General features: G+C 36.2%; 1 protein-coding gene across 1 annotated transcript; it reads right to left on the bottom strand.

Moving 5' to 3' along the window:
* Positions 1-9888: 9888 nt before the first annotated feature.
* LOC132565456 (calmodulin-like) lies at positions 9889-26971 on the bottom strand. The gene is made up of 4 exons (XM_060230135.1): positions 26594-26971; positions 12834-12928; positions 11431-11596; positions 9889-10678 (listed from the first exon to the last, which is right to left on the bottom strand). The coding sequence occupies exons 1-4, from the start codon at positions 26813-26815 to the stop codon at positions 10424-10426; spliced, it is 738 nt and encodes a 245-aa protein (XP_060086118.1). The 5' UTR covers positions 26816-26971; the 3' UTR covers positions 9889-10423.
* Between the last annotated feature and the right edge of the window lie 264 nt (positions 26972-27235).

Here is a 27235-nt window from a genome sequence, read left to right as displayed (position 1 = left end):
AGAGTACACTTTGTGAAATATATTTAACGTACCAACTTTTTTCATTTTGTATCACTTTATCAAATGCAAATAACGTGTTCACTTTCTAGTTGGTAAAAAGATGAAAATGAGGAAAGGAAGGTGGGTAGGAGGAGGGGAAGTTCGGATGAGAAGGTTGGAAGGGAAACAATCGCGGAAGTGGGGATAGGAATGTGAGTATAGGAGGAGGATTGGGAGTTTGGAGATGGGAGGGGGAGAGATATATGTGAGAATAGAGAGATGAGTTGGAAGGTGGAGATATGGATGGAGATTAGTAGACGGCACGATAAAGGGGTGGACGAGGACTGGAAGTGCTTGTATAACACAATAATAACTAGCACATGTAAACATGTCTATCAATGATCTATTGATAATGTTTTAGCGTTTAATTATGATTATTTGACATTGAAGACTTAGACAGCCAGAAAATATTGATAAGGAATTTGATAATAGATAGGATGTACATCATATGAGTATTCAAAATAATCTATTAATGTCCAAAAGTACATACGGTCTAAATCTTTTCGCTTTTTCTATTAACACGATAAATCTTATCTGCGTTATTGTGTCCCGAAAGTACACGTACGTAATACAACCTTACATAGAGAGACAAACAACCCATTCAGTTGATGAAATGATATTCCGTCTAATGGCGCGTGCGAATTGCAGGCACCACCAAACTTCGCCGTTAATGGTGTCGTGATTGATCGCTAGTTTCTGGTGACAATCTATTCCTCATATGACGTCAGTGTGGATTTCTGACACTCGTATATATCAATGGTCGAGTGTGAGACGAGTTAGAATTGAAGTTTTGAAAATGTGGAATGATATTACGAAACAGAAACGCTTAATTAGATAAAACAATTAAATTAAATAAACAATTGATGATATATCAGGAAAACCTATATCGATACATCCAGCGCCCATGAAGGCACCACACAGTTGTAATGCCGTCTAGTCGTTCATAATTGCACCACACAGTTGTAATGCCGTCTAGTCGTTCATAATTGCACCACACAGTTGTAATGCCGTCTAGTCGTTCATAATTGCACCACACAGTTGTAATGCCGTCTAGTCGTTCATAATTGCACCACACAGTTGTAATGCCATCTAGTCGTTCATAATTGCACCACACAGTATAACAAAGATTGAGTATGTGATATTCCCTGTAATAGTTGTGATATTCCCTGTAATGTATGTGATATTCCCTGTAATGTATGTGATATTCCCTGTAATAGTTGTGATATTCCCTGTAATGTATGTGAATGTATGTGATATTCCCTGTAATGTATGTGATATTCCCTGTAATGTATGTGATATTCCCTGTAATGTATGTGATATTCCCTGTAATGTATGTGATATTCCCTGTAATAGTTGTGATATTCCCTGTAATGTATGTGATATTCCCTGTAATAGTTGTGATATTCCCTGTAATGTATGTGATATTCCCTGTATATTCCCTGTAATGTATATTCCCTGTGATATTCCCTGTAATGTATGTGATATTCCCTGTAATATATTCCCTGTAATGTGATATTCCCTGTAATGTATGTGATATTCCCTGTATGTATGTATTCCCTGATATTCCCTGTAATGTATATTCCCTGTAATGTATGTGATATTCCCTGTAATGTATGTGATATTCCCTGTAATGTATGTGATATTCCCTGTAATGTATGTGATATTCCCTGTAATGTATGTGATATTCCCTGTAATGTATGTGATATTCCCTGTAATTGTTGTGATATTCCCTGTAATGTATGTGATATTCCCTGTAATGTATGTGATATTCCCTGTAATGTATGTGATATTCCCTGTAATGTATATTCCCTGTGATATATTCCCTGTAATAGTATGTGATATTCCCTGTAATGTATGTGATATTCCCTGTAATGTATGTGATATTCCCTGTAATGTATATTCCCTGTGATATTCCCTGTAATGTATGTGATGTTCCCTGTAATGTATTGGATATTCCGTGTAAGCTATGTGATATTCCCTGTAATAGTTGTGATATTCCCTGTAATGTATGTGATATTCCCTGTAATGTATGTGATATTCCCTGTAATGTATGTGATATTCCCTGTAATGTAATGTATGTGATATTCCCTGTAATAGTTGTGATATTCCCTGTAATGTATGTGATATTCCCTGTAATAGTTGTGATATTCCCTGTAATAGTTGTGATATTCCCTGTAATAGTTGTGATATTCCCTGTAATGTATGTGATATTCCCTGTAATGTATGTGATATTCCCTGTAATGTATGTGATATTCCCTGTAATGTATGATATATTCCCTGTAATGTATATTCCCTGTAATGTATGTGATATTCCCTGTAATGTATGTGATATTCCCTGTAATGTATGTGATATTCCTTGTAATGTATGTGATATTCCCTGTAATGTATGTGATATTCCCTGTAATAGTTGTGATATTCCCTGTAATGTATGTGATATTCCCTGTAATGTATGTGATATTCCCTGTAATGTATGTGATATTCCCTGTAATGTATGTGATATTCCCTGTAATAGTTGTGATATTCCCTGTAATGTATGTGATATTCCCTGTATGTGTGATATTCCATGTAATGTATGTGATATTCCCTGTAATGTATGTGATATTCCCTGTAATATTCCCTGTAATATGTGATATTCCCTGTAATATTCCCTGTAATGTGATATTCCCTGTAATGTATGTGATATTCCCTGTGTTTTGATATTCCCTGTAATGTATGTGATATTCCCTGTAATGTATGTGATATTCCCTGTAATGTATGTGATATTCCCTGTAATGTATGTGATATTCCCTGTAATATTTGTGTGATATTCCCTGTAATGTATGTGATATTCCCTGTAATGTATGTGATATTCCCTGTAATGTATGTGATATTCCCTGTAATGTATGTGATATTCCTTGTAATGTATGTGATATTCCCGGTAATGTATGTGATATTCCCTGTAATGTATGTGATATTCCCTGTAATGTATGTGATATTCCCTGTAATGTATGTGATATTCCCTGTAATGTATGTGATATTCCCTGTAATGTATGTGATATTCCCTGTAATGTATGTGATATTCCCTGTAATGTATGTGATATTCCCTGTAATAGTTGTGATATTCCCTGTAATAGTTGTGATATTCCCTGTAATGTATGTGATATTCCCTGTAATAGTTGTGATATTCCCTGTAATGTATGTGATATTCCCTGTAATGTATGTGATATTCCCTGTAATAGTTGTGATATTCCCTGTAATGTATGTGATATTCCCTGTAATGTATGTGATATTCCCTGTAATGTATGTGATATTCCCTGTAATGTATGTGATATTCCCTGTAATGTATGTGATATTCCCTGTAATGTATGTGATATATTCCCTGTAATGTATGTGATATTCCCTGTAATGTATGTGATATTCCCTGTAATAGTTGTGATATTCCCTGTAATGTATGTGATATTCCCTGTAATGTATGTGATATTCCCTGTAATGTATGTGATATTCCCTGTAATAGTTGTGATATTCCCTGTAATGTATGTGATATTCCCTGTAATGTATGTGATATTCCCTGTAATAGTTGTGATATTCCCTGTAATGTATGTGATATTCCCTGTAATAGTTGTGATATTCCCTGTAATGTATGTGATATTCCCTGTAATAGTTGTGATATTCCCTGTAATGGAATGTATTTCAACTGACATCTGCCTGTCAAGGATGGAGAAAGCAACACATGAGGCTCCATGCTATTTGTTTCTTAGTTTTCATAAAATTATATTCTGTTGCAGGTTTTGTTGTGTAATCATTCAGAATGCTTCCTTCATGTTTGAGTTGATTAAGCCTGTGTCAGTTTTCTTTCTAAGTCTGAGCAGGAATACGTTAGGAATATTTTATTTTAATAATCAATATTAACTCTGAAATTCAAAAAAAAAAAAAAAAAAAAGGAATAGGGGAAAATTACGGCGTGACTTGCATCAATTCAGACGTGACCTAATTTTCAGTTCTCTCACTTTTTTCCACATAATTGCAGCATTGATTAAATACAATGGATTTCCCACTCAACATTTGAGCATGTATTTTTTATCATGTGTTTTTTCGTGAAATTATTTGCCTCGCATTTTAGGAAAAACACACAAAACAACTAGGCTATGTAAGAACAATGTTATTTAATAAGCGATGGTTATTAATTAAGATATATTAGCACGGGCAATCTTCAGTTTATCCACATCCTCACAACTTCCAGATAATGGATTTTCACAGACAAACGGAAATAACCGTTATGGTTGTGACTCATAGACAGCCGTAATGATTTCCGCCGGAAGCGCTTACTTGCGGGACAAGAATAAAATCGTGTTTATTTCATTGTTTCCCTCGTTAAATGTTGTCAGTGAACACATGGGCCGATGTAGGAAACTTCGGGGGCTCGCTGACAAAGTATGTTTAAGTGATAAAAAGAACATGTACCAAACTTGAGACACAAAAACATAATATTATTACGTTTGTCTCTCGTCTGCTAACTTTAAGTGCAGTGAATTTATTACCGCTGTCCGAACCCCAGAACAATGTACTTTGACAGTAAGATGTTTATACAAATCCTTATCTGGATAATGGAACATTTCACTTCCGAATTATTTCGACTGATTATCTATTCTTTATACCAGATATTTGATTTAGCTCACATAACAAATACGGCTTCTATTAAAGACTATGGCTGAGGACGTTTCAACAGTATTTCTGTTGTTGACAGGAAAGAAGGAGAATACTTTATGGTAATGATACAAGATCCAATGTTTATTGACTTCTGCAATTCACGTGGATAGTGATCAAACAGATAAGGCAAACATATGCTTCCCTCGTAGAAGTCAATGACACGTTCCGCCGAACGAATTTACGTCATTCCTACATTCGTCACAAAACGATTACTTTAAAGTAAACTTTACTTTTCGGAATATCATCAACGGAAATAAGATATTATCAATAATTGGTACGACTATCTAAAAGTGCTCAGCTGACTCCACATTTAAATGTACCCGAGCCCGTTAGACCCCCTGACCCTCCGGTAACATCATTTCTGTATTTATCTTAATATAACGAGTCGGCGATCTTCAAAGAAATTCTCATTTAAATATCAAAACACGATGCTAGGGAGAACTATCTCTGTTTCTGAAACAAGACCAGACCGTGTCAATAAATACTTATTGAAAAAACATGCTTACGTATTTAAAATCCCCGAAAGCGTTCTATCAGCCTCCATTAGATCTCGGCACTACACGGCAATAACGTCACTTAAGTGTTTGAAGAAGCATTCATTGTCACATCACCGTTTGCTCTCTACCGCGAACTTGTTTACACTAGCGAGGTTATTATGTTTGTTTCAGCTGCTGGTGTTATTTGATTAAGGTGCCCTCAGTACGAACACTGATGGACAGATTATGTGTTAATTTCATGGCTTTTAATTGTAAAAGAGATGTGAAACATGCACTGCAACTTAGTCTAAAAATCATCGGGCCATTTTTAGACATTTGGGTTCACTTACATTTGATACATGAACACGTTACACAGATTTCAAAGATAAAACACGTTTCCCTTCTATTTTAAGTCTACATTGTATGGTCATATGGATATGTTATATGTTGGTCTACTGTAAACAACACAACAAAAGACTTCAGTAACGAAACAATCCTTATTTCACGTGGTCAAAATGAAGTCGGGTTTTCATTTTTATGAAGTGAGACAGTAAATAGACTCTATTACACATTTACTGGCTTGGTGCTTCCTGTCTCGTAGGATTTCCACCGTTTACTTGTTTAATTGAATTTGTCAGCAACAGCAGAATGGAAAGTATTTCAAATTTATCTGAAATACATTCATATTTAAAAAAAATGCCGTATAATGCTGATGGAAATTAAGTATGTATCCTTACTTGGGCGCTCGGCTTTCACTGAATGTTTTTGAATCGGTTAACCTGCACGACTCCATTAGGAGACAACGGGATGCCCAGAAGGAGTGCGAGGCAATCACAAAAGTCACCATTTTGGATTGGTGTTATAGTGGCGTATAATGATGTCCAGCTGAGTAGGCACAAAACAAGGAAATAAATTGGAATAAGCTGTCAGTCAAATGCTTTATCTGTCCCCCAGGCCGCAGGATGAGAAATGAAGATGGTCTGAACGGGGAATACGGCTGTAGTCTGCATTGGAAATAATTTTAGTTATTCACTGCAAGAATCAAGGGTACCTAAGACTGGCGATGACCCGTTGCCGTCATTGTAGCAGAAGCGTCTCCTTGGAAATCTTTCTTTTGTCCGCGTTCATCAAATTTTGTCTTCATGAAGACTGTGTTGACATGTCGGAAAATGATTTTCAATTATTGTCATCAAAATGTAAAAATCACGCAGGCTTCCTCTATATACTGTTTCCTAAACAATTCGTCACACCATTTATATATGTTGTGTGGTATTTAGCATTTGGTTTTTTACCTTTTAGTTTGTTTGATGTTATTTCCGTTTTGGATCACTGTGTGTTTTACTGTTTGATGGCCCTAATGATTTTTTATGTGTTGACGGGCCGTTAAGACTGTAATAATAATTATTCAGTTTATGCTTTCAAGTTACTCGTCAACACAATTCTACATATCATAATGTAACATAATCTATTTGTACACAGAACAAGTCAACCATAGACGTTGTTAAATATACCTGTAATGTGTCGAGGGTTAGGTTTCTAGGTCAGAACAAGTCAACCATAGACTTAGATGTTAGATGTACCTGTAATGTGTAGAGGGTTAGGTTTCTAGGTCAGAACAAGTCAACCATAGACTTTGGTAGATATACCTGTAATGTTTAGAGGGTTAGGTTTCTAGGTCAGAACAAGTCAACCATAGACATTGTTAGATGTACCTGTAATGTGTAGATGGCTAGTTTTTTTAGGTGAGAACAAGTCAACCATAGACATTGTTAGATGTACCTGTAATGTGTAGATGGCTAGTTTTTTTAGGTGAGAACAAGTCAACCATAGACATTGTTAGATGTACCTGTAATGTGTAGAGGGCTAGTTTTTTAGGTCAGAACAAATCAACCATAGACATTGTTAGATGTACCTGTAATGTGTAGAGGGTTAGGTTTCTAGGTCAGAACAAGTCAACCATAGACGTTGTTAGATGTACCTGTAATGTTAGAGGGCTAGTTTTCTAGGTCAGAACAAGTCAACCATAGACGTTGTTAGATGTACCTGTAATGTGTAGAGGGTTAGGTTTCTAGGTCAGAACATACCTGTAATGTGTAGAGGGTTAGGTTTCTAGGTCAGAACAAGTCAACCATAGACGTTGTTAGATGTTCTTGTAATGTGTAGAGGGCTAGTTTTCTAGGTCAGAACAAGTCAACATAGACTTTGGTAGATGTACTTGTAATGTTAGAGGGCTAGTTTTCTAGGTCAGAACAAGTCAACCATAGACTTTGGTAGATGTACTTGTAATGTTAGAGGGCTAGATTTCAGGGTTCACGGGTCAGAACATGTTGAGCAATCTACTGTAGACAGCGTTACATCAGGGTACTCGGATTGTGGAGAAGCTTATTTTACCATGTAATAACGAATCTACTGTAGACACCGTTACATCAGGGTACTCGGAGTGTGGAGAAGTTTAAATTATCATGTTATAACGAATCTACTGTAGACAGCGTTACATCAGGGTACTCGGATTGTGGAGAACGTTTCTCTCATAACAATTAATATGTTGAATTCGCTGTCACACACGGGTACTCGGAATAGGACAGTTATATTTACCCTTAATGGTAATCCCTGATCACGTTTTACTCCCCCCTCGTCCTCCCCAGTCCACGCTGACCCTGATATAGCGGACGTCACAACGGGATCAAAGATTAGTCCTCTAATTAGGAATCCTGCGGACAAACATTGATTTAAGGAACAGTCGATACAATACCTATACTATCTCCACGGTACATATCCAATCAAGGAGAAACACTTGGTCACAATGAATGCAACATTAACACGCTTGGCGGATCAAATTTCACAACGTAAAAAAGGTGAAGCACAGGCCCATTGTGAAAATGAATTATTTCCAAAATCCGCTTATGCGAAAGGGAGGAAGTTTTGTAAAAAAAACTGTGTTATGGGTATTTATGTAGTAGTTTTATCAAATTGTAGTCTGTTCATGTAGTATATTTATCAGTTTTTCAACTGTTCATGTAAACGTTTGATCAGTTTGTCATCTGTTCATGTAATAGTTTGATCAGTTTGTCATCTGTTTATGTAATAGTTTGATCAGTTTGTCATCTGTTTATGTAATAGATTTATCAGTTTGTCATCTGTTCATGTAATAGATTTATCAGTTTGTCATCTGTTCATGTAATAGTTTGATCAGTTTGTCATCTGTTTATGTAATAGATTGATCAGTTTGTCATCTGTTCATGTAATAGTTTATCATCTGTTCATGTAATAGTTTATCATCTGTTCATGTAATAGTTTATCATCTGTTCATGTAATAGTTTGATCAGTTTGTCATCTGTTCATGTAATAGATTTATCAGTTGATCATCTGTTCATGTAAAAGTTTGATCAGTTTGTCATCTGTTTATGTAAAAGTTTGATCAGTTTGTCATCTGTTCATGTAATAGTTTGATCAGTTTGTCATCTGTTTATGTAATAGATTTATCAGTTTGTCATCTGTTCATGTAATAGATTTATCAGTTTGTCATCTGTTTATGTAATAGATTTATCAGTTTGTCATCTGTTTATGTAATAGTTTTATCCGTTTGTCATCTGTTCATGTAATAGTGTGATCAGTTTGTCGTCTTACCATTTAGTAGTTTATCAACCAGTCAACTCCTGTTCAGTAGCAAACCCGATGAATTCTTTATCGGTTTTTCAATAGTAACTTTATTAGTATGTCTTTTTTCCGGTATACGTTTAATTCGTTGTCCATTGTTACCTTCATTAATAGGTACCATGGCAACCAAATAAGGAAATGTGTTTGATCAGTTCAGTATCAACATTTCATCATAGATTTAGAAGTTTCTGTTCATTCATTATGCTTTCGGGAAGATTGCGTCATCTTGTTCTCTGAAGAGATTAGTTCACGCTACTTTCTGACAAAAATTTAATTCGGGTTAATTTGTAAATAATGTTAATTGCTTTTAAGTGTGTTGTAGAGATCCTTTTGTGACATATTTGACAAATCATATGATAATAAATTATGTTAATTAATATGTGTGCCTGTATGTGCTGTATGGAATCTTTGATTTTTTTTTCTTCATAACAGTGAATTTTGTGAACTTTGCATTCTTATTGAAAGTGAAAACACAGCTTCCCCACTAGTCGATATCTCGATATTCAAAGTGTTATTCTCATTATTACGATGTCAGCGTATAATACGAGATTTCGAGAAATTCAGGTTGATGAAGACTTTGGGGATGTTTTGGTCGCCACCATGATGTCATATGTAAACATGATATTTCCGTGTATGATATGTAACAAGGACGTCCGATGTCCCTTAGTATGACTGGTCATTTCTTTTTTGTAAAAAAAAAATAATTACATGATTGGAACAATGAAGGCATTATGATTTCAAATGTATAATCATTAATAACACAGAAATTGGTAAACTGAGTGGTTTTGTCTCAGCGTCATATCAGGCTACAGAGAGACACAACGAATTTCTTATTTAACACACTCCGTGAAATACGTAAACCCCATCAATGTATATGATGTTGGATGACAGCATTGTAGAATACTAATATAAGAAGACTTCACAGCTCTCTATCAAGGTCATACAAGGTCAAAAGAAATAGAACAACACACTGTCAGTAATTTCTATTCTATCAACGAGTTTACAATGTAAGATAAATATGATATACACGGTGGGTACATAAAGCAGTTTATTAATATGACAAGTTAGTTTGCTTTAATAACTTAGTTTTCATGTAGCATGATAACTAATTATGTGATGAACGGGACATAATATGGATAATGTTATTTAGAACACATATACAATCCATTTATCAATTTTTAAAAGTAACATCAATTCTTATTAAAACAAATGGTATTTTTTATCTGAAACCCAATTATACATTGTGTGCCAAAGATGATCATGTAAATAAAGTTTTTTTTCAAGCAACTACAGGCTTCTCAGTCAGGTCATTAGAGAATCCTGACAGATATATGCTGAAAGACATACATAATGAAGAGTATAATGTCCATCAATATATGATGCATCAATATATCTTTCTCTATTCATGGAGGAGCTTATCTCTAATAATGTTTCTAATGTAGAATATAAATAGCTTTTTCATACGAGTACAGACTGAAAGCAAATATTGGTAATACTTGGGACGTTGTATAAAATGGTACACCGGCGGTATTGTGTAAACAATTACAACACAATAACTCATTGTGTTACTTATTCGAAACACTTTCGTAAAATCGACAAAACTCCTCGTAACTGACTGATGTTCCCTTGCACCACTTTACAAGTAGTGACGATATCGTTGTAGCCTGAATGCTAAGCTCTTCATCAGACTTAATTCCCGCTAACATCTCGTCCTTCGTGAGAGTTCCACTCTTATCTTTATCCAGTTTATCAAACGTAATGCGCAACACTGAAGACGTCTGCCTCTTCCCCCAAATGTCGAGAAACTCATCATACGAAATCTGCAAAATAAAGTATTAAGTGTTATAAGAGGCCACAACCTTCATCATAACATACATATTCATACCTGGATTCAAAAACTCATCCTTTGTGTTCAGATTAGAGTTAAGGTAATGTTGTAGACTGATAACAGTGCAGATTGTTAATGAAAATTCCTAGTGATATTACCATTGATTGATAATGTTTTAATACCGACAAACAGTCGGGCAGTTAACACATTGGGGAAAACGGTAAATGTATGTATGAAATAAAATTGAACATAGATATATCTTTTTTTTTTAATTTCTGGTTGCTTACAATCCATTGAGCATATTCCGTATTGTACATATTAACCAACATGGAATACATTGTAAGAATACTTTGTTAAGGACTCGTGGGCATCTTTCCTAAAAACTCGTAAACTAATGTACACTGAAGACGAACGAACAGTTAATGAAAACATCGTGCCGTCATTTTATTGGATACATGACAACTATCATCCGACGAATGATAAAACGAATTAAATATTCTCTTCATCACAACGTTATTCTATAGGACGCAATCACTAAATATATTACATGTTAATAATATCTCAAAGCCCCAATTGCCTTTACTTCTCTATGCTCGCTCTGTAACCAATTGCCACGTTGATGTGATACTTGTTGTAAACATGAGAATGTCAGGAATGTTGTTTCCGAGCATAAGTAAAATGTTTCCTTGTAAATTGCCAATATATAATCATGGTATATATGCGGGGGTTAAAAACGTGTTTGACCTTTTTATCGGCGTCTTTGGTGATTGCTAGCAACATGTCTGAGATTTTTTCTGCTGTCACATTCAGCCCCACATCTTCACTTGCTGCTTTGAGTATTTCGTCTCTGGTGAGGAAACCGCTACCGTCTGCATCAATCTTGTTAAAGGCACGTCTAAGAACCAGTATCCTGACAAAAAATAGTAACAAAGCTTGTGATTTTCTAGAGAGTCATAAGGTAGAATGATACACCACTCTAGAGGGGTTGTGGGAGGCGTACATCATTGACATGTAAAAGTGACGCTCGACAAAGAGATGTTGTGATTGAGTAAGATATTCTTTATATGTAAAGAGATGGTATACAGGATTAGAACTGACGAAGTCAAAAATTCACGACAAAGGTCAGTTTTCCTGTACACGAGAAACAAAAAAAAAACTAGAGATGGCCGAGGTATCTCTTCTTATAACCAAGCAATTGTGGGAAATGATAAATTCGGTAACGCAGCGACATTAAACGGAAATGATCTCGGTTGTGAAGACGACGAGAATGAAGGATCAAGGGGGACCAGTCTGTCTTCCTGACAAAGTATACTTTGTGACAAATTATACTAATGGCCGATAGCAATTGTGCTATGTTTTTAAAACTTTGTACAAACGCTTTGATCCGCAGCTTCGCGGTATTGTCTTTCATGACACTACTACTGTGAGTAATCTCGCGACAGTGACAGACTTTGTCCCAGGAAGTGTTGTAACATGGAACTTGGTTTTAAGTCAGCACAGCATAGGGAAGGGAGTGACGTGGATTACCTTGCTAACTAAATCGGCCCTTAAACGTAAGCAAATGGACGACAACACGCGTACTTATCACTTAGTTTCAAAATAAAATGACAGGCTATACACTAAGAGTGTGACATCAAAAGAACAAAGATACAACAACTTGTGGGATTTTAATCATTTAAATATGTACCAGCTTATTATGTCGTACTATGCTGTGAATTCATTAATTTTCGTGGGTGCCAAATTTCATGGAAATCCTAATAATAGAAGATTCGTGGGTTCGTATTTTCGTGGATTTTTAATTGTCATTCTGAATTCTTTCCTCTTATCATTATTCGTTGGGTCTTTAAATTCGTGGATGTGGTAACCCAAGAAATCAACGAAAATTAGAACCCAATGAAAATTAATGAATCCACAGTATGTATATATGACGGTACACGTATTTTTTATACAAAGTAAGAACAAATCAGAAATCATATGATAGTGTGCCAATATCAATAACATATTCATTTTCAAAACAAAGAAACAAATCTTGAGTTATTTCCCCTAAACCATGCCTCTACTTCATATCTAATAACACATAATGATTCTAAACTTGATGTTGTATGCTACGCTTATATATTTTGAGTAGGTAGGTAACAAACACTTACTTGAAATCGACTTTCGGAACACGTCCCATTGCCTTAGAAAACTCATTTTTGGATATCTTATTGTTCTTGTCCGTGTCCAATTCGCAGAAAATTCTCTGAAATGAAAATAAGGAATACAATAAAAAATAAAAATAAATCAGTTGTTTTCTTGGTTTCTGAATGAAAACACAAGAAAGTTACATTTGGTAACTGAGGTGCAAAGTATTTATGAAAATTACAGTGAAAAGAAACTGTTCTACATTCATAAGCATTCCCATTGTAGTTAAAACAGTAAATTACAAATGCAGGCTGCATTTGTACTGTATATTTGTTCTCAATAGATAAAGGCCGTGTTCGTACACCAGTAATAAGAATTCCCCCGTCCAAGAAGAGCGAAACACTACTCTTACACTTAATGCGTGATAAACTTGACTGTTGATGAGATTTAGCACACAAAGAATGATCCGTACCAATATCTTCTGAAGTCTGTTACAAACTATCTTTAATTATCAATATTCTACCCATGACAAAAATGACATTTCTTTCAACGTTTAGATAAAAAGATGTAGAGTTTATTTGGAAATAATGAGAAAATTATTTTTATATTTTGTATGAGCCCATCAATCGATGATATTAGATACTTTATTGTACATTAAATTGTCTTCACTTGTTTATCAAAAAGAAGGAGTGGAATTTTCCCACTAACTTCATGATTCAGAAGATCGTCAAGTGCAGATTGAAGATTGAGAATAGGAAATAAATAAGGTTGTTCAACTTTTCATTACACTGACACTAACTATGGGTACAGCTATACTGTTTTAAGTTTTACTTCTCCGTAATACGGAGTGACACGCAAATGTTAGATAAAATCTTATTAAAACAACGCAGACGTTGTTTGAAATGTATAGATAGTGTTTTAATGTACAGTTCTAGTTTTAAAGCTATTAAGAATCGTTGCGGTAAGAGCATCCTTAAAACATTGTAATTGAACATTAACTCGTTTCGCCCATTCTCAAGTTGTATCACTCACAGAAAACAATCATAGATCTACCATAAGACCCATTACATTGAGCGTTTTTAAAAACAAAGTTTTGGAAGGTTGACGTTGTTAAAGGAACATATTTAGATTTTGGACTAACAATGGAGTGAGAATACTTCTGTAATTGTCTGGGCACTGACAGATAATGTAACCGACAACTGGTGCCGAAAGCCATTCACAAGTTTCTGTAGGTCACAGTTGGATTTAGTTCGGAAAAGCAGGCGGACATGACGAATATATTTATTTAAGTTCCAATTAAAAAGGTAGATACAACTGAAATGTATCGTATGATTGATGTATCCTTGATGATACTATCAACAGCAAATATACATGGCGCTAATAGTTTGTTTTCTTTGAGAGCGTCTACACTTTAACATAGATATCTAGCTGATTGTAAACACGGTAAATATCATTAAACAATGTACGAATTTTACTCCCTCACAACTACTGTATCCCGCGTTATTAATAATATTTCACAAGATAATAACAGAGATAGTTCACAGTCCTGATGAAAGTCGGTCTACATTGCGTAAGGAAATATATCCGCTTTAAAGGTAGGTTTAATTGATTCATTATTTCAAATGGCATTTTTAACATCAGTTGCTAAAATATCTCATAATTCTTGTATGCACTAGAGTTGTTTGTCATGGTTCACAAACTAACCTTAAACTAGTGTTAAAGATTATCAGCGTTTACACTAAAACCTATCCAGCATACCGAACGCTTGATGTGATGAGAACAGTACGCCGCTAATGTCACTACACAAAAGTGTTATATCATCAAACAGAGCTCCATCTAGCAGTCTGATATCCATTAGTAGTATGCAGTATTACCCTGTAAGATATTTATAGCACAAACTGGCGGGTTGTTTAAAAATAGATCTAAAGAAATGCTGACATGTTATTGTTTGTCATGTAGTACGAAGGTGTTGGCTAACTCACTGAAGAGTATATGACATACCTATCGTGAACTATCAATCCCGATTAGGAGTTCCAATCCCAAGTCACATTTATTTCTGGATAGGACGACCTGAGATCTGGGTAGGATCGAACACCATATCTTTAGATGTGATGGCGTGGTCCGATCCTCTTCAAACTGAGCTATTGACCCCCCCCCCTCCCCCTACACAACGACTCTCAGGTCAGTCAGGTAAGCAGACAAAACTACACAACGATTTTTAATCAAATGCCTGAACTATTTTCATGCAGAAATACATTCATACTCCATAGATACCTGAATCAGAGAAAGCCTTTAGTGTCTGATAGTTATACAGATAGTGTATTTTGAGATGTGGCAGACGAACAAGCTGAATGGTTCAGTGATAATTTCCTAACTATACAAAGATATAACAATGAAATACGTGTTGTTCTGCGAAACTTGACGTATGATATAAGAATGAAAGAAACAGGCAATGCAATGTATACGTTAACTTCACTATTTAACTGTTTAGACAGTTTAACACATTTTTTTGTGCAAATATCTATCCTATGAGTTAAGCAATTACACTGATGAGCAGGGTGGTAGTCATCTACCGGTGTTGGAGAGTAATAAAGATAGCACAGCCTAAATCTGACTGAATCTGATAACACAATTATCTACCGATGACGTGCAGTTTAGAAAATGCACAACGTTCTACATATGCCTTATCAATGTGCCTAACTTGCAAATTTTCAACGATGACTCACGAAACCTTTCAACGTTTTCCCAAACAATAATAGTCTTGTATATGAAACATAGAATGGACTATAGCACCATTAATATTGTTACGTGATGCTTGAAATAATCAACTTTATGATATTTACATATTTTGGCGTATTTTTATGTGCTATATTTTTTCATTATTTTTATAAATTGGTTCCATTTTTTCTTGAATATTGATAGGGACAATTGTTGGTTCCACAGGAAACAGGGATAACATTTGAGATCATGAATATGTTATCATTAAGTTCATCAGTAATTTTCTTATAACTGGTTTGCAGCAAAATGAAAATTATGCAAATGAAGAAGAATTGTAAACAAATTGTAAGGGATAGGCAGGAATATCATAGAATACAATACTAGACAGAAATGTCATGATATCGGTAGAATTACATGATAAAGTGGAGAGGGGACCTAGAATACAATACCGTACAGATAGGTTAGAATATAGCTACAATTACATGATACAACAGAGAGGGGACCTAGAATACAATACCGTACAGATAGGTTAGAATATAGCTACAATTACATGATACAACAGAGAGGGGACCCATAATACAATACCGTACAGATAGGTTAGAATATAGCTACAATTACATGATACAACAGAGAGGGGACCTAGGATACAATACCGTACAGATAGGTTAGAATATAGCTACAATTACATGATACAACAGAGAGGGGACCTAGGATACAATACCGTACAGATAGGTTAGAATATAGCTACAATTACATGATACAACAGAGAGGGGACCTAGGATACAATACCGTACAGATAGGTTAGAATATAGCTACAATTACATGATACAACAGAGAGGGGACCTAGAATACAATACCGTACAGATAGGTTAGAATATAGCTACAATTACATGATACAACAGAGAGGGGACCAAGAATACAATACCGTACAGATAGGTTAGAATATAGCTACAATTACATGATACAACAGAGAGGGGACCTAGAATACAATACCGTACAGATAGGTTAGAATATAGCTACAATTACATGATACAACAGAGAGGGGACCTAGGATACAATACCGTACAGATAGGTTAGAATATAGCTACAATTACATGATACAACAGAGAGGGGACCTAGGATACAATACCGTACAGATAGGTTAGAATATAGCTACAATTACATGATACAACAGAGAGGGGACCTAGGATACAATACCGTACAGATAGGTTAGAATATAGCTACAATTACATGATACAACAGAGAGGGAACCTAGAATACAATGCCGTACAGATAGGTTAGAATATAGCTACAATTACATGATACAACAGAGAGGGGACCTAGAATACAATACCGTACAGATAGGTTAGAATATAGCTACAATTACATGATACAACAGAGAGGGGACCTAGAATACAATACCGTACAGATAGGTTAGAATATAGCTACAATTACATGATACAACAGAGAGGGGACCTAGGATACAATACCGTACAGATAGGTTAGAATATAGCTACAATTACATGATACAACAGAGAGGGGACCTAGAATACAATACCGTACAGATAGGTTAGAATATAGCTACAATTACATGATACAACAACAGAGAGGGAACCTAGAATACAATACCGTACAGATAGGTTAGAATATAGCTACAATTACATGATACAACAGAGAGGGGACCTAGGATACAATACCGTACAGATAGGTTAGAATATAGCTACAATTACATGATACAACAGAGAGGGGACCTGGGATACAATACCGTACAGATAGGTTAGAATATAGCTACAATTACATGATACAACAGAGAGGGGACCTAGAATACAATACCGTACAGATAGGTTAGAATATAGCTACAATTACATGATACAACAGAGAGGGGACCTAGGATACAATACCGTACAGATAGGTTAGAATATAGCTACAATTACATGATACAACAGAGAGGGGACCTAGGACCTACAGATAGGTTAGAATATAGCAATACATGATACAACAGAGAGGGGACCTACGTACAGATAGGTTAGAATATAGCTACAATTACATGATACAACAGAGAGGGGACCTAGGATACAATACCGTACAGATAGGTTAGAATATAGCTACAATTACATGATACAACAGAGAGGGGACCTAGAATACAATACCGTACAATTACATGATGAAGTGGAGAGAGGACCTAGAGTACAATACCGTACAGATAGGTTAGAATATACCTACAATTACATGATACAACAGAGAGGGGACCTAGGATACAATACAGATAGGTTAGAATATAGCTACAATTACATGATACAACAGAGAGGGGACCTAGGATACAATACCGTACAGATAGGTTAGAATATAGCTACAATTACATGATACAACAGAGAGGGGACCTGATACAACAGAGAGGGGAATATAGCTACAATTACATGATACAACAGAGAGGGGACCTAGGATACAATACCGTACAGATAGGTTAGAATATAGCTACAATTACATGATACAACAGAGAGGGGACCTAGGATACAATACCGTACAGATAGGTTAGAATATAGCTACAATTACATGATACAACAGAGAGGGGACCTGGGATACAATACCGTACAGATAGGTTAGAATATAGCTACAATTACATGATACAACAGCGAGAGGACCTAGAATACAATACCGTACAGATAGGTTAGAATATAGCTACAATTACATGATACAACAGAGAGGGGACCTAGGATACAATACCGTACAGATAGGTTAGAATATAGCTACAATTACATGATACAACAGAGAGGTGACCTAGGATACAATACCGTACAGATAGGTTAGAATATAGCTACAATTACATGATACAACAGAGAGGGGACCTACAATACCGTACAGATAGGTTAGAATATAGCTACAATTACATGATACAACAGAGAGGGGACCTAGAATACAGCTACAATTACATGATACAACAGAGAGGGGACCTAGGATACAATACCGTACAGATAGGTTAGAATATAGCTACAATTACATGATACAACAGAGAGGGGACCTAGGATACAATACCGTACAGATAGGTTAGAATATAGCTACAATTACATGATACAACAGAGAGGGGACCTAGAATACAGCTACAATTACATGATAAAGTGGAGAGAGGACCTAGAATACAATACCGTACAGATAGGTTAGAATATAGCTACAATTACATGATACAACAGAGAGGGGACCTAGGATACAATACCGTACAGATAGGTTAGAATATAGCTACAATTACATGATACAACAGAGAGGGGACCTAGGATACAATACCGTACAGATAGGTTAGAATATAGCTACAATTACATGATACAACAGAGAGGGGACAATTACATGATACAACAGAGAGGGGACCTAGGATACAATACCGTACAGATAGGTTAGAATATAGCTACAATTACATGATACAACAGAGAGGGGACCTAGAATACAATACCGTACAGATAGGTTAGAATATAGCTACAATTACATGATACAACAGAGAGGGGACCTAGGATACAATACCGTACAGATAGGTTAGAATATAGCTACAATTACATGATACAACAGAGAGGGGACCTAGGATACAATACCGTACAGATAGGTTAGAATATAGCTACAATTACATGATACAACAGAGAGGTGACCTAGGATACAATACCGTACAGATAGGTTAGAATATAGCTACAATTACATGATACAACAGAGAGGGGACCTAGGATACAATACCGTACAGATAGGTTAGAATATAGCTACAATTACATGATACAACAGAGAGAGGACCTAGAATACAATACCGTACAGATAGGTTAGAATATAGCTACAATTACATGATACAACAGAGAGGGGACCTAGAATACAGCTACAATTACATGATACAACAGAGAGGGGACCTAGAATATAGCTACAATTACATGATACAACAGAGAGGGGACCAATACCGTACAGATAGGTTAGAATATAGCTACAATTACATGATACAACAGAGAGGGGACCTACAGATACAACAGAGAGGGGACCTAGAATATAGCTACAATTACATGATACAACAGAGAGGGGACCTAGGATACAATACCGTACAGATAGGTTAGAATATAGCTACAATTACATGATACAACAGAGAGGGGACCTAGGATACAATACCGTACAGATAGGTTAGAATATAGCTACAATTACATGATACAACAGAGAGGGGACCTAGGATACAATACCGTACAGATAGGTTAGAATATAGCTACAATTACATGATACAACAGAGAGGGGACCTAGGATACAATACCGTACAGATAGGTTAGAATATAGCTACAATTACATGATACAACAGAGAGGGGACCTAGGATACAATACCGTACAGATAGGTTAGAATATAGCTACAATTACATGATACAACAGAGAGGGGACCTAGAATACAATACCGTACAGATAGGTTAGAATATAGCTACAATTACATGATACAACAGAGAGGGGACCTAGGATACAATACCGTACAGATAGGTTAGAATATAGCTACAATTACATGATACAACAGAGAGGGGACCTAGGATACAATACCGTACAGATAGGCTAGAATATAGCTACAATTACATGATACAACAGAGAGGGGACCTAGAATATAGCTACAATTACATGATACAACAGAGAGGGGACCTAGAATACAGCTACAATTACATGATAAAGTGGAGAGAGGACCTAGAATACAATACCGTACAGATAGGTTAGAATATAGCTACAATTACATGATACAACAGAGAGGGGACCTAGGATACAATACCGTACAGATAGGTTAGAATATAGCTACAATTACATGATACAACAGAGAGGGGACCAAGTACCTACAACAGATAACAAGAGGACAGAATACAAGTACCTACAGACAGATAGAATATAGCTACAACATGATACCAAGTACCTACAACATGATAACAAGTACACAACAGATACCAAGTACATACAACAGAACCAAGTACCTACAATAGGTTAGAATATAGCTACAAGTACATACAACAGACTACCAAGTACCTACAACACAATTACTACCAAGTACCTACAACAGATACCAAGTACCTACAGATACCAAGTATAGCTACAATTACATACCAACAGAGAGGGGACCTACAATACAATACCGTAAGATAGGTTACAATATAATTACCTACAACAAATACCATGTACAGATAGGTTAGAATATAGTACAATACAACAGATACCAAGTACATAATACAATACCAAGCAACAGATACCAAGTACCTACAACAGATACAACAAGTACCTACAACAGACAGGTACAACAGAGAGGGGACCTTTTTACAGATAGGTTTTTTACCAAGTACCTACAACAGATACCAAGTACTGATAAACAGAGAGGGGACAAGTACCTACAACAGATAGGTTAGAATATAGCTACAACATGATACCAAGTACCTACAACAGATACCAAGTACCTACAACAACTACCAAGTACCTACAACAGATACCAAGTAACTACAACAGTTAGCAAGTACCTACAACAACTACCAATACCTACAATAGATAGAATAGTACCTACAATTACATGATACAACAGAGAGGGGACCTACAACAGATACCAAGTACCTACAATAGATACCAAGTTACAATACAGATACAATCAAGTACCTATAGCTACACAGATACCAAGTACCTACAACAACAGATAGGTTAAGTATAGCTACAACAACTACCAAGTACCTACAACAGATACCAAGTACCTACAACAGATACCAAGTACCTAAACAGATACCAAGTACCTACAACAGATACCAAGTACCTAAACAGATACCAAGTACCTACAACAACTACCAAGTACCTACAACAGATACCAAATATCTACAACAACTACCAAGTACATACAACAAATACCAAGTACCTACAACAACTACCAAGTACCTACAACAGATACCAAGCAACAGATAACAATTACCTACAACAGATAACAAGTACCTACAACAGATACCAAGTATCTACAACAGATACCAAGTACCTACAACAGATACCAAGTACTTTAAACAGATACCAAGTACCTACAACAGACCAAGTACCTAAACAGATACCAAGTACCTACGACAGATCCCAAGTACCTAAACAGATAAGTACCTACAACAACTACCAAGTACCTACAACAGATACCAAGTACCTACAACAACTACCAAGTACCTACAACAGATACCAAGTACATAAAACAGACACCAAGCAACAGATACCAAGTACCTACAACAGATAACAAGTACCTACAACAGATAACAAGTATCTACAACAAATACCAAGTACCTACAACAGATACCAAGCAACAGATACCAAGTACCTACAACAGATAACAAGTACCTACAACAGATACCAAGTATGTTAGAATATAGCTACAATTACATGATACTACCTACAACAGATACCAAGTACTACAATTACAGATAGTACCTACAACAACTACCAAGTACCTACAACAGATACCAAGTACCTACAATAGATACCAAGATAGGTTATAAAGTACATACAACAACTAGGGGACCAAGACAGCTACAATTACATGATACAACAAGAGGGAGAACAACTACCAAGTAGAATATAACAATTATACCAAGTACCTACAACAACTACCAAGTACCTACAACAGATACCAACTGATCCAATGAATTTTTTTATATTAGACTTTGTATCTATACGTGGTTTAAATGACTTAATTGCTGATAGATCAGCTTTCACATTCTCAATAAATGATTGAAGATCTAGCAGTGTTCTATTCGAGTCCACTGTGTCCCCCATCTTCTCCAGTGTCATTATCCCCAGCAGGCCTGCCGTGGCGTATAGGACCATTCGATACGCTCAAAAGCCCCAGGTTCGACAGCTACACGAGCATTCTCATTCAGTTTGGACGGTCCCATTTGTGGAGCCTCCAAACTTAGTTCAGAATCAGATAAAGCGTCTAAAAGTGCGCCCCTCGCTGATAGTGAACCTGGGACTGCCCTTGGATAAGCATGCCGTGTCAATATCAGAACTGTTTTCCATGTTCAGCTGATGTCTGTCTATCGATTGTGACCGATAATGTTCTGTGTGATTTATTGGGGAGAACCGTCTACTTCAAACCTCAGATAATTTAACAAAGTCTGTTATGTGTGTCTGAGCATAGCCTTGCATTTAATCCTGAGCTAACCCTTTCAGGTTCTAAACTATGGTCATACTAAAGCATCAAATAGTTAAATTCAGTTTATCCTACAAATGCTGTTGCCAATTTCGGGATACACCTGTCACAGGTACTTGCTTCATTCGACAATGATGGAAAACAGCTGTATTTTAGCACGTGTTGAAATAAGCTATTTGAAATTGTGTAATGAAGATGTTTATATACGATTATACATAAAATTGTTGTCAAATCCGTTGAAGTGTGAAACTATATTACAGCGCGTAGCAATTATCTTAGCTCAGGTCATGTGGCAAAATTCAGCATAACATCAACGTCAGTTAAACTTAGATGATATACAAACCTGTTGATGATTTGATTGTCTGATTCTCAGTCAAAGTTTCAGGATAAATATAATACATGGTCAGTTTTTTTTTTTTTTTTTTTTCAATTTTAAGATTCATTTTTGACTAGGGACATGTACTCTCTCTTTTTTGATCTGATGTATCTAACTCAGATAATGTGAAATGAAGTCAAAAGGGAAATATTTTATGTAAATGTTCACAGACCACAAAAACGCTTTTTCAATAGTTAATCCCCGTCTAAATTATATTTACTGCGAAATCTTAGCCATGAATTTGTCAATAGATTGGTAACATATTCTCCATTTGAGAACGATCACACATGCTTTAAGAAGTTAAAAGAACTGTTACCATAGAATCAATGTTAACAAAGTTATATTAAACACCAAACAATTAATGGGACACAACCTCGAACACAACATTTTACAAGCTGGGTTTAATGTAGGTCTCATATGTACCTATAACTGATCTCATACTAACCATCACAACGAAGTACCAACAACAGATATCAAGTACCTACAACAGATACCAAGTACCTACAACAGATACCGAGTATCTACAACAGATACCAAGTACCTACAACAGATACCAAGTACCTACAACAACTACCAAGTACCTACAACTGATACCAAGTACCTACAACAGATACCAAGTACCTACAACAGATACCAAGTACCTACAACAGATACCGAGTATCTACAACAGATACCAAGTACCTACAACAGATACCAAGTACCTACAACAACTACCAAGTACCTACAACTGATACCAAGTACCTACAACAGATACCAAGTACCTACAACAACTACCAAGTACCTACAACAGATACCAAGTACCTACAACAACTACCAAGTACCTACAACAAATACCAAGTACCTACAACAACTACCAAGTACCTACAACAGATACCAAGTACCTACAACAGATACCAAGTACCTACAACAGATACCAAGTATCTACAACAGATACCAAGTACCTACAACAACTACCTACAACAACTACCAAGTACCTACAACAGATACCAAGTACCTACAACAACTACCAAGTAGTTGCAACAGATAAACAGATACCAAGTACCTACAACAGATACCAAGTACTTTAAACAGATACCAAGTACCTACAACAACTACCAAGTACCTACAACAGATACCAAGTACCTACAACAGATACCAAGTACCTACAACAACTACCAAGTACCTACAACAGATACCAAGTACCTACAACAACTAACAAGTACCTACAACAGATACCAAGTACCTACAACAGATACCAAGTACCTAAACAGATACCAAGTACCTACAACAACTACCAAGTACCTACAACAACTACCAAGTACCTACAACAGATACCAAGTATCTACAACAACTACCAAGTACCTACAACAACTACCAAGTACCTACAACAACTACCAAGAAGTACCTACAACAGATACCAAGTACCTACAACAGATACCAAGTATCTACAACAACTACCAAGTACCTACAACAAATACCAAGTACCTACAACAAATACCAAGTACCTACAACAGATACCAAGCAACAGATACCAAGTACCTACAACAGATACCAAGCAACAGATACCAAGTACCTACAACAGATAACAAGTACCTACAACAGATACCAAGTATCTACAACAGATACCAAGTACCTACAACAGATACCAAGTACCTACAACAGATACCAAGTACTTTAAACAGATACCAAGTACCTACAACAACTACCAAGTACCTACAACAGATACCAAGTACCTACAACAGATACCAAGTACCTACAACAACTACCAAGTACCTACAACAGATACCAAGTACCTACAACAGATACCAAGTACCTAAACAGATACCAAGTACCTACAACAACTACCAAGTACCTACAACAGATACCAAGTATCTACAACAACTACCAAGTACCTACAACAACTACCAAGTACCTACAACAGATACCAAGTACCTACAACAGATACCAAGTATCTACAACAACTACCAAGTACCTACAACAAATACCAAGTACCTACAACAACTACCAAGTACCTACAACAGATACCAAGTACCTACAACAGATACCAAGTACCTACAACAGATACCAAGTATCTACAACAACTACCAAGTACCTACAACAACTACCAAGTACCTACAACAGATACCAAGTACCTACAACAGATACCAAGCAACAGATACCAAGTACCTACAACAGATAACAAGTACCTACAACAGATACCAAGTATCTACAACAGATACCAAGTACCTACAACAGATACCAAGTACTTTAAACAGATACCAAGTACCTACAACAGATACCAAGTACCTAAACAGATCCCAAGTACCTAAACAGATAAGTACCTACAACAACTACCAAGTACCTAAAACAGATACCAAGTATCTACAACAACTACCAAGTACCTACAACAACTACCAAGTACCTACAACAACTACCAAGTACCTACAACAGATACCAAGTACCTACAACAAATACCAAGTATCTACAACAGATACCAAGTACCTACAACAACTGCCAAGTACCTACAACAGATACCAAGTACCTACAACAACTACCAAGTACCTACAACAGATACCAAGTACCTACAGCACTTTTACGGCATAATTTCAATTTAAATATCAATGTAGTAATTAATAGTTATTTACTTTATGGTGTTATATATTATCCAGAATGAAATTAAATATTGACATGTTGAATGATTTGTGATATGTATAAAGCGTTTCTTTCCTTCCTTAACTGAAGTTGAGATTGCACGCCGGCGGATTCTTTACGTCAAAATGTCGGCCATTTCAATATGAAAGTAACTAAATATTAAAATTAATACGTTACATTTAACAACCTATTTCATGCTTCATGGAATCTGTGATCTTGAGTTCGGGTTCCTGTCTGTCATTGAAGCAATCGATCTTTTGAGATGGTTGTTGATACTTCTAGATGTTGTGGTCAGGGCAAGTTCGAGTTTGTTTATTGCTTTCCAGAAACAAAAGGCAAAAGAACTAAATCTGACAATTATTCTTACTTAACTTAATTCTGTTACAATTTTACAAGGTTTACATGGCGGGTGCCGTCGATGAATCAGAGGACGCTTACTCTACCATAACACCTGGTCCTATTCTTCTGGTACTTTGTCAGGAGTCTCTGTGTAAATCTTTCTTGGTTCATATTTTTATGGAATTTCACTTTGGATTATGATTCTACTGACATGTTGGTACTTTCTTATTGCAGAATCCTGCAGAATCCTGTAATGGACAAAGACTAGCACGACATATAATTGCTCTTAGTGAATTATCACTGAAATCATTTACAAAATGTAAATATCAATTAATGTGGTTTATTTGTTTGTTTGTTTGGTTAGCTTGTTTGTTTGTTTGTTTGTTTGGTTTTTTTTTAACTGCTGCCTTGATTTGGTTTTGGTTGTTGTCTGATTTCAATGATCATCTCCGTATCGTTCATAATAACATAAGAACATTGCAAACTCATTGTCTGTCTGTCTGTCTGTCTGTCTGTCTGTCTGTCTGTCTGTCATCATTCTTTTATCAATTCAGGATATCAAACCTCCTACACGTCTCCCAAAAACGCACTCTGCTGATAATACTCTATGCTGTATCTCAACGTACCTTGGCTTGCTCGTCTGTTCCCTTAAATCCGGCAACCTTAAGAACATCGCAGACCTCGCCAAACGTCAACGTCCCACTCTTATCCTTGTCAGCAGCATCGAAATCGTCTACCACCCGAGAAAGATGACGCTGCGTCCAAACACTCAAATCCGCCATTTTTGCTGGGGATTTTTTTACACTGAACTTACATTGTATAGGTGAAATTTGAATGTTCGCCAACATCCGGGGACTGTAGAGTAATAACAGCTGAGAGAGAGAAAAAAAACTGAAAACCACATGTATACTTGGAGTCTGCGGAAAAGCTTTGTGCCATATATTAAGAATTACATTCCCGGCGCTTCTAGTTATAATTTCATGCCGCACGCAATCGTGTGCCCGTGATTTTCGTTTACTACTCGTGCTGGCAGATGCTGAAGTATTGAGAGGAAATTCCGGCACGGGCTGCTATCTTTATACATGTTAGTGTATTCACCGTCTATATTTAAACCGACATGCCGACGCTGTCTGACATCTGGATCTCGTCCCGTCTTACTTTCAAAACTTCCGCCCAACACCAACTTAGAGATCAACAACTTTCTCCGAGCGTTATTAATCGTTAAGATATTGGTCTAGTGATATGCACAGTGAATTTTATATGGATAC

This window comes from Ylistrum balloti, unplaced genomic scaffold, assembly GCF_031769215.1.
Source record: "Ylistrum balloti isolate Yb309-2 unplaced genomic scaffold, AGI_CSIRO_Ybal_v1 Utg369560, whole genome shotgun sequence".
In the NCBI taxonomy this organism is placed as follows: Eukaryota; Metazoa; Mollusca; class Bivalvia; order Pectinida; family Pectinidae; genus Ylistrum; species Ylistrum balloti.
This window is presented reverse-complemented; position numbering and strand designations above follow the sequence as displayed.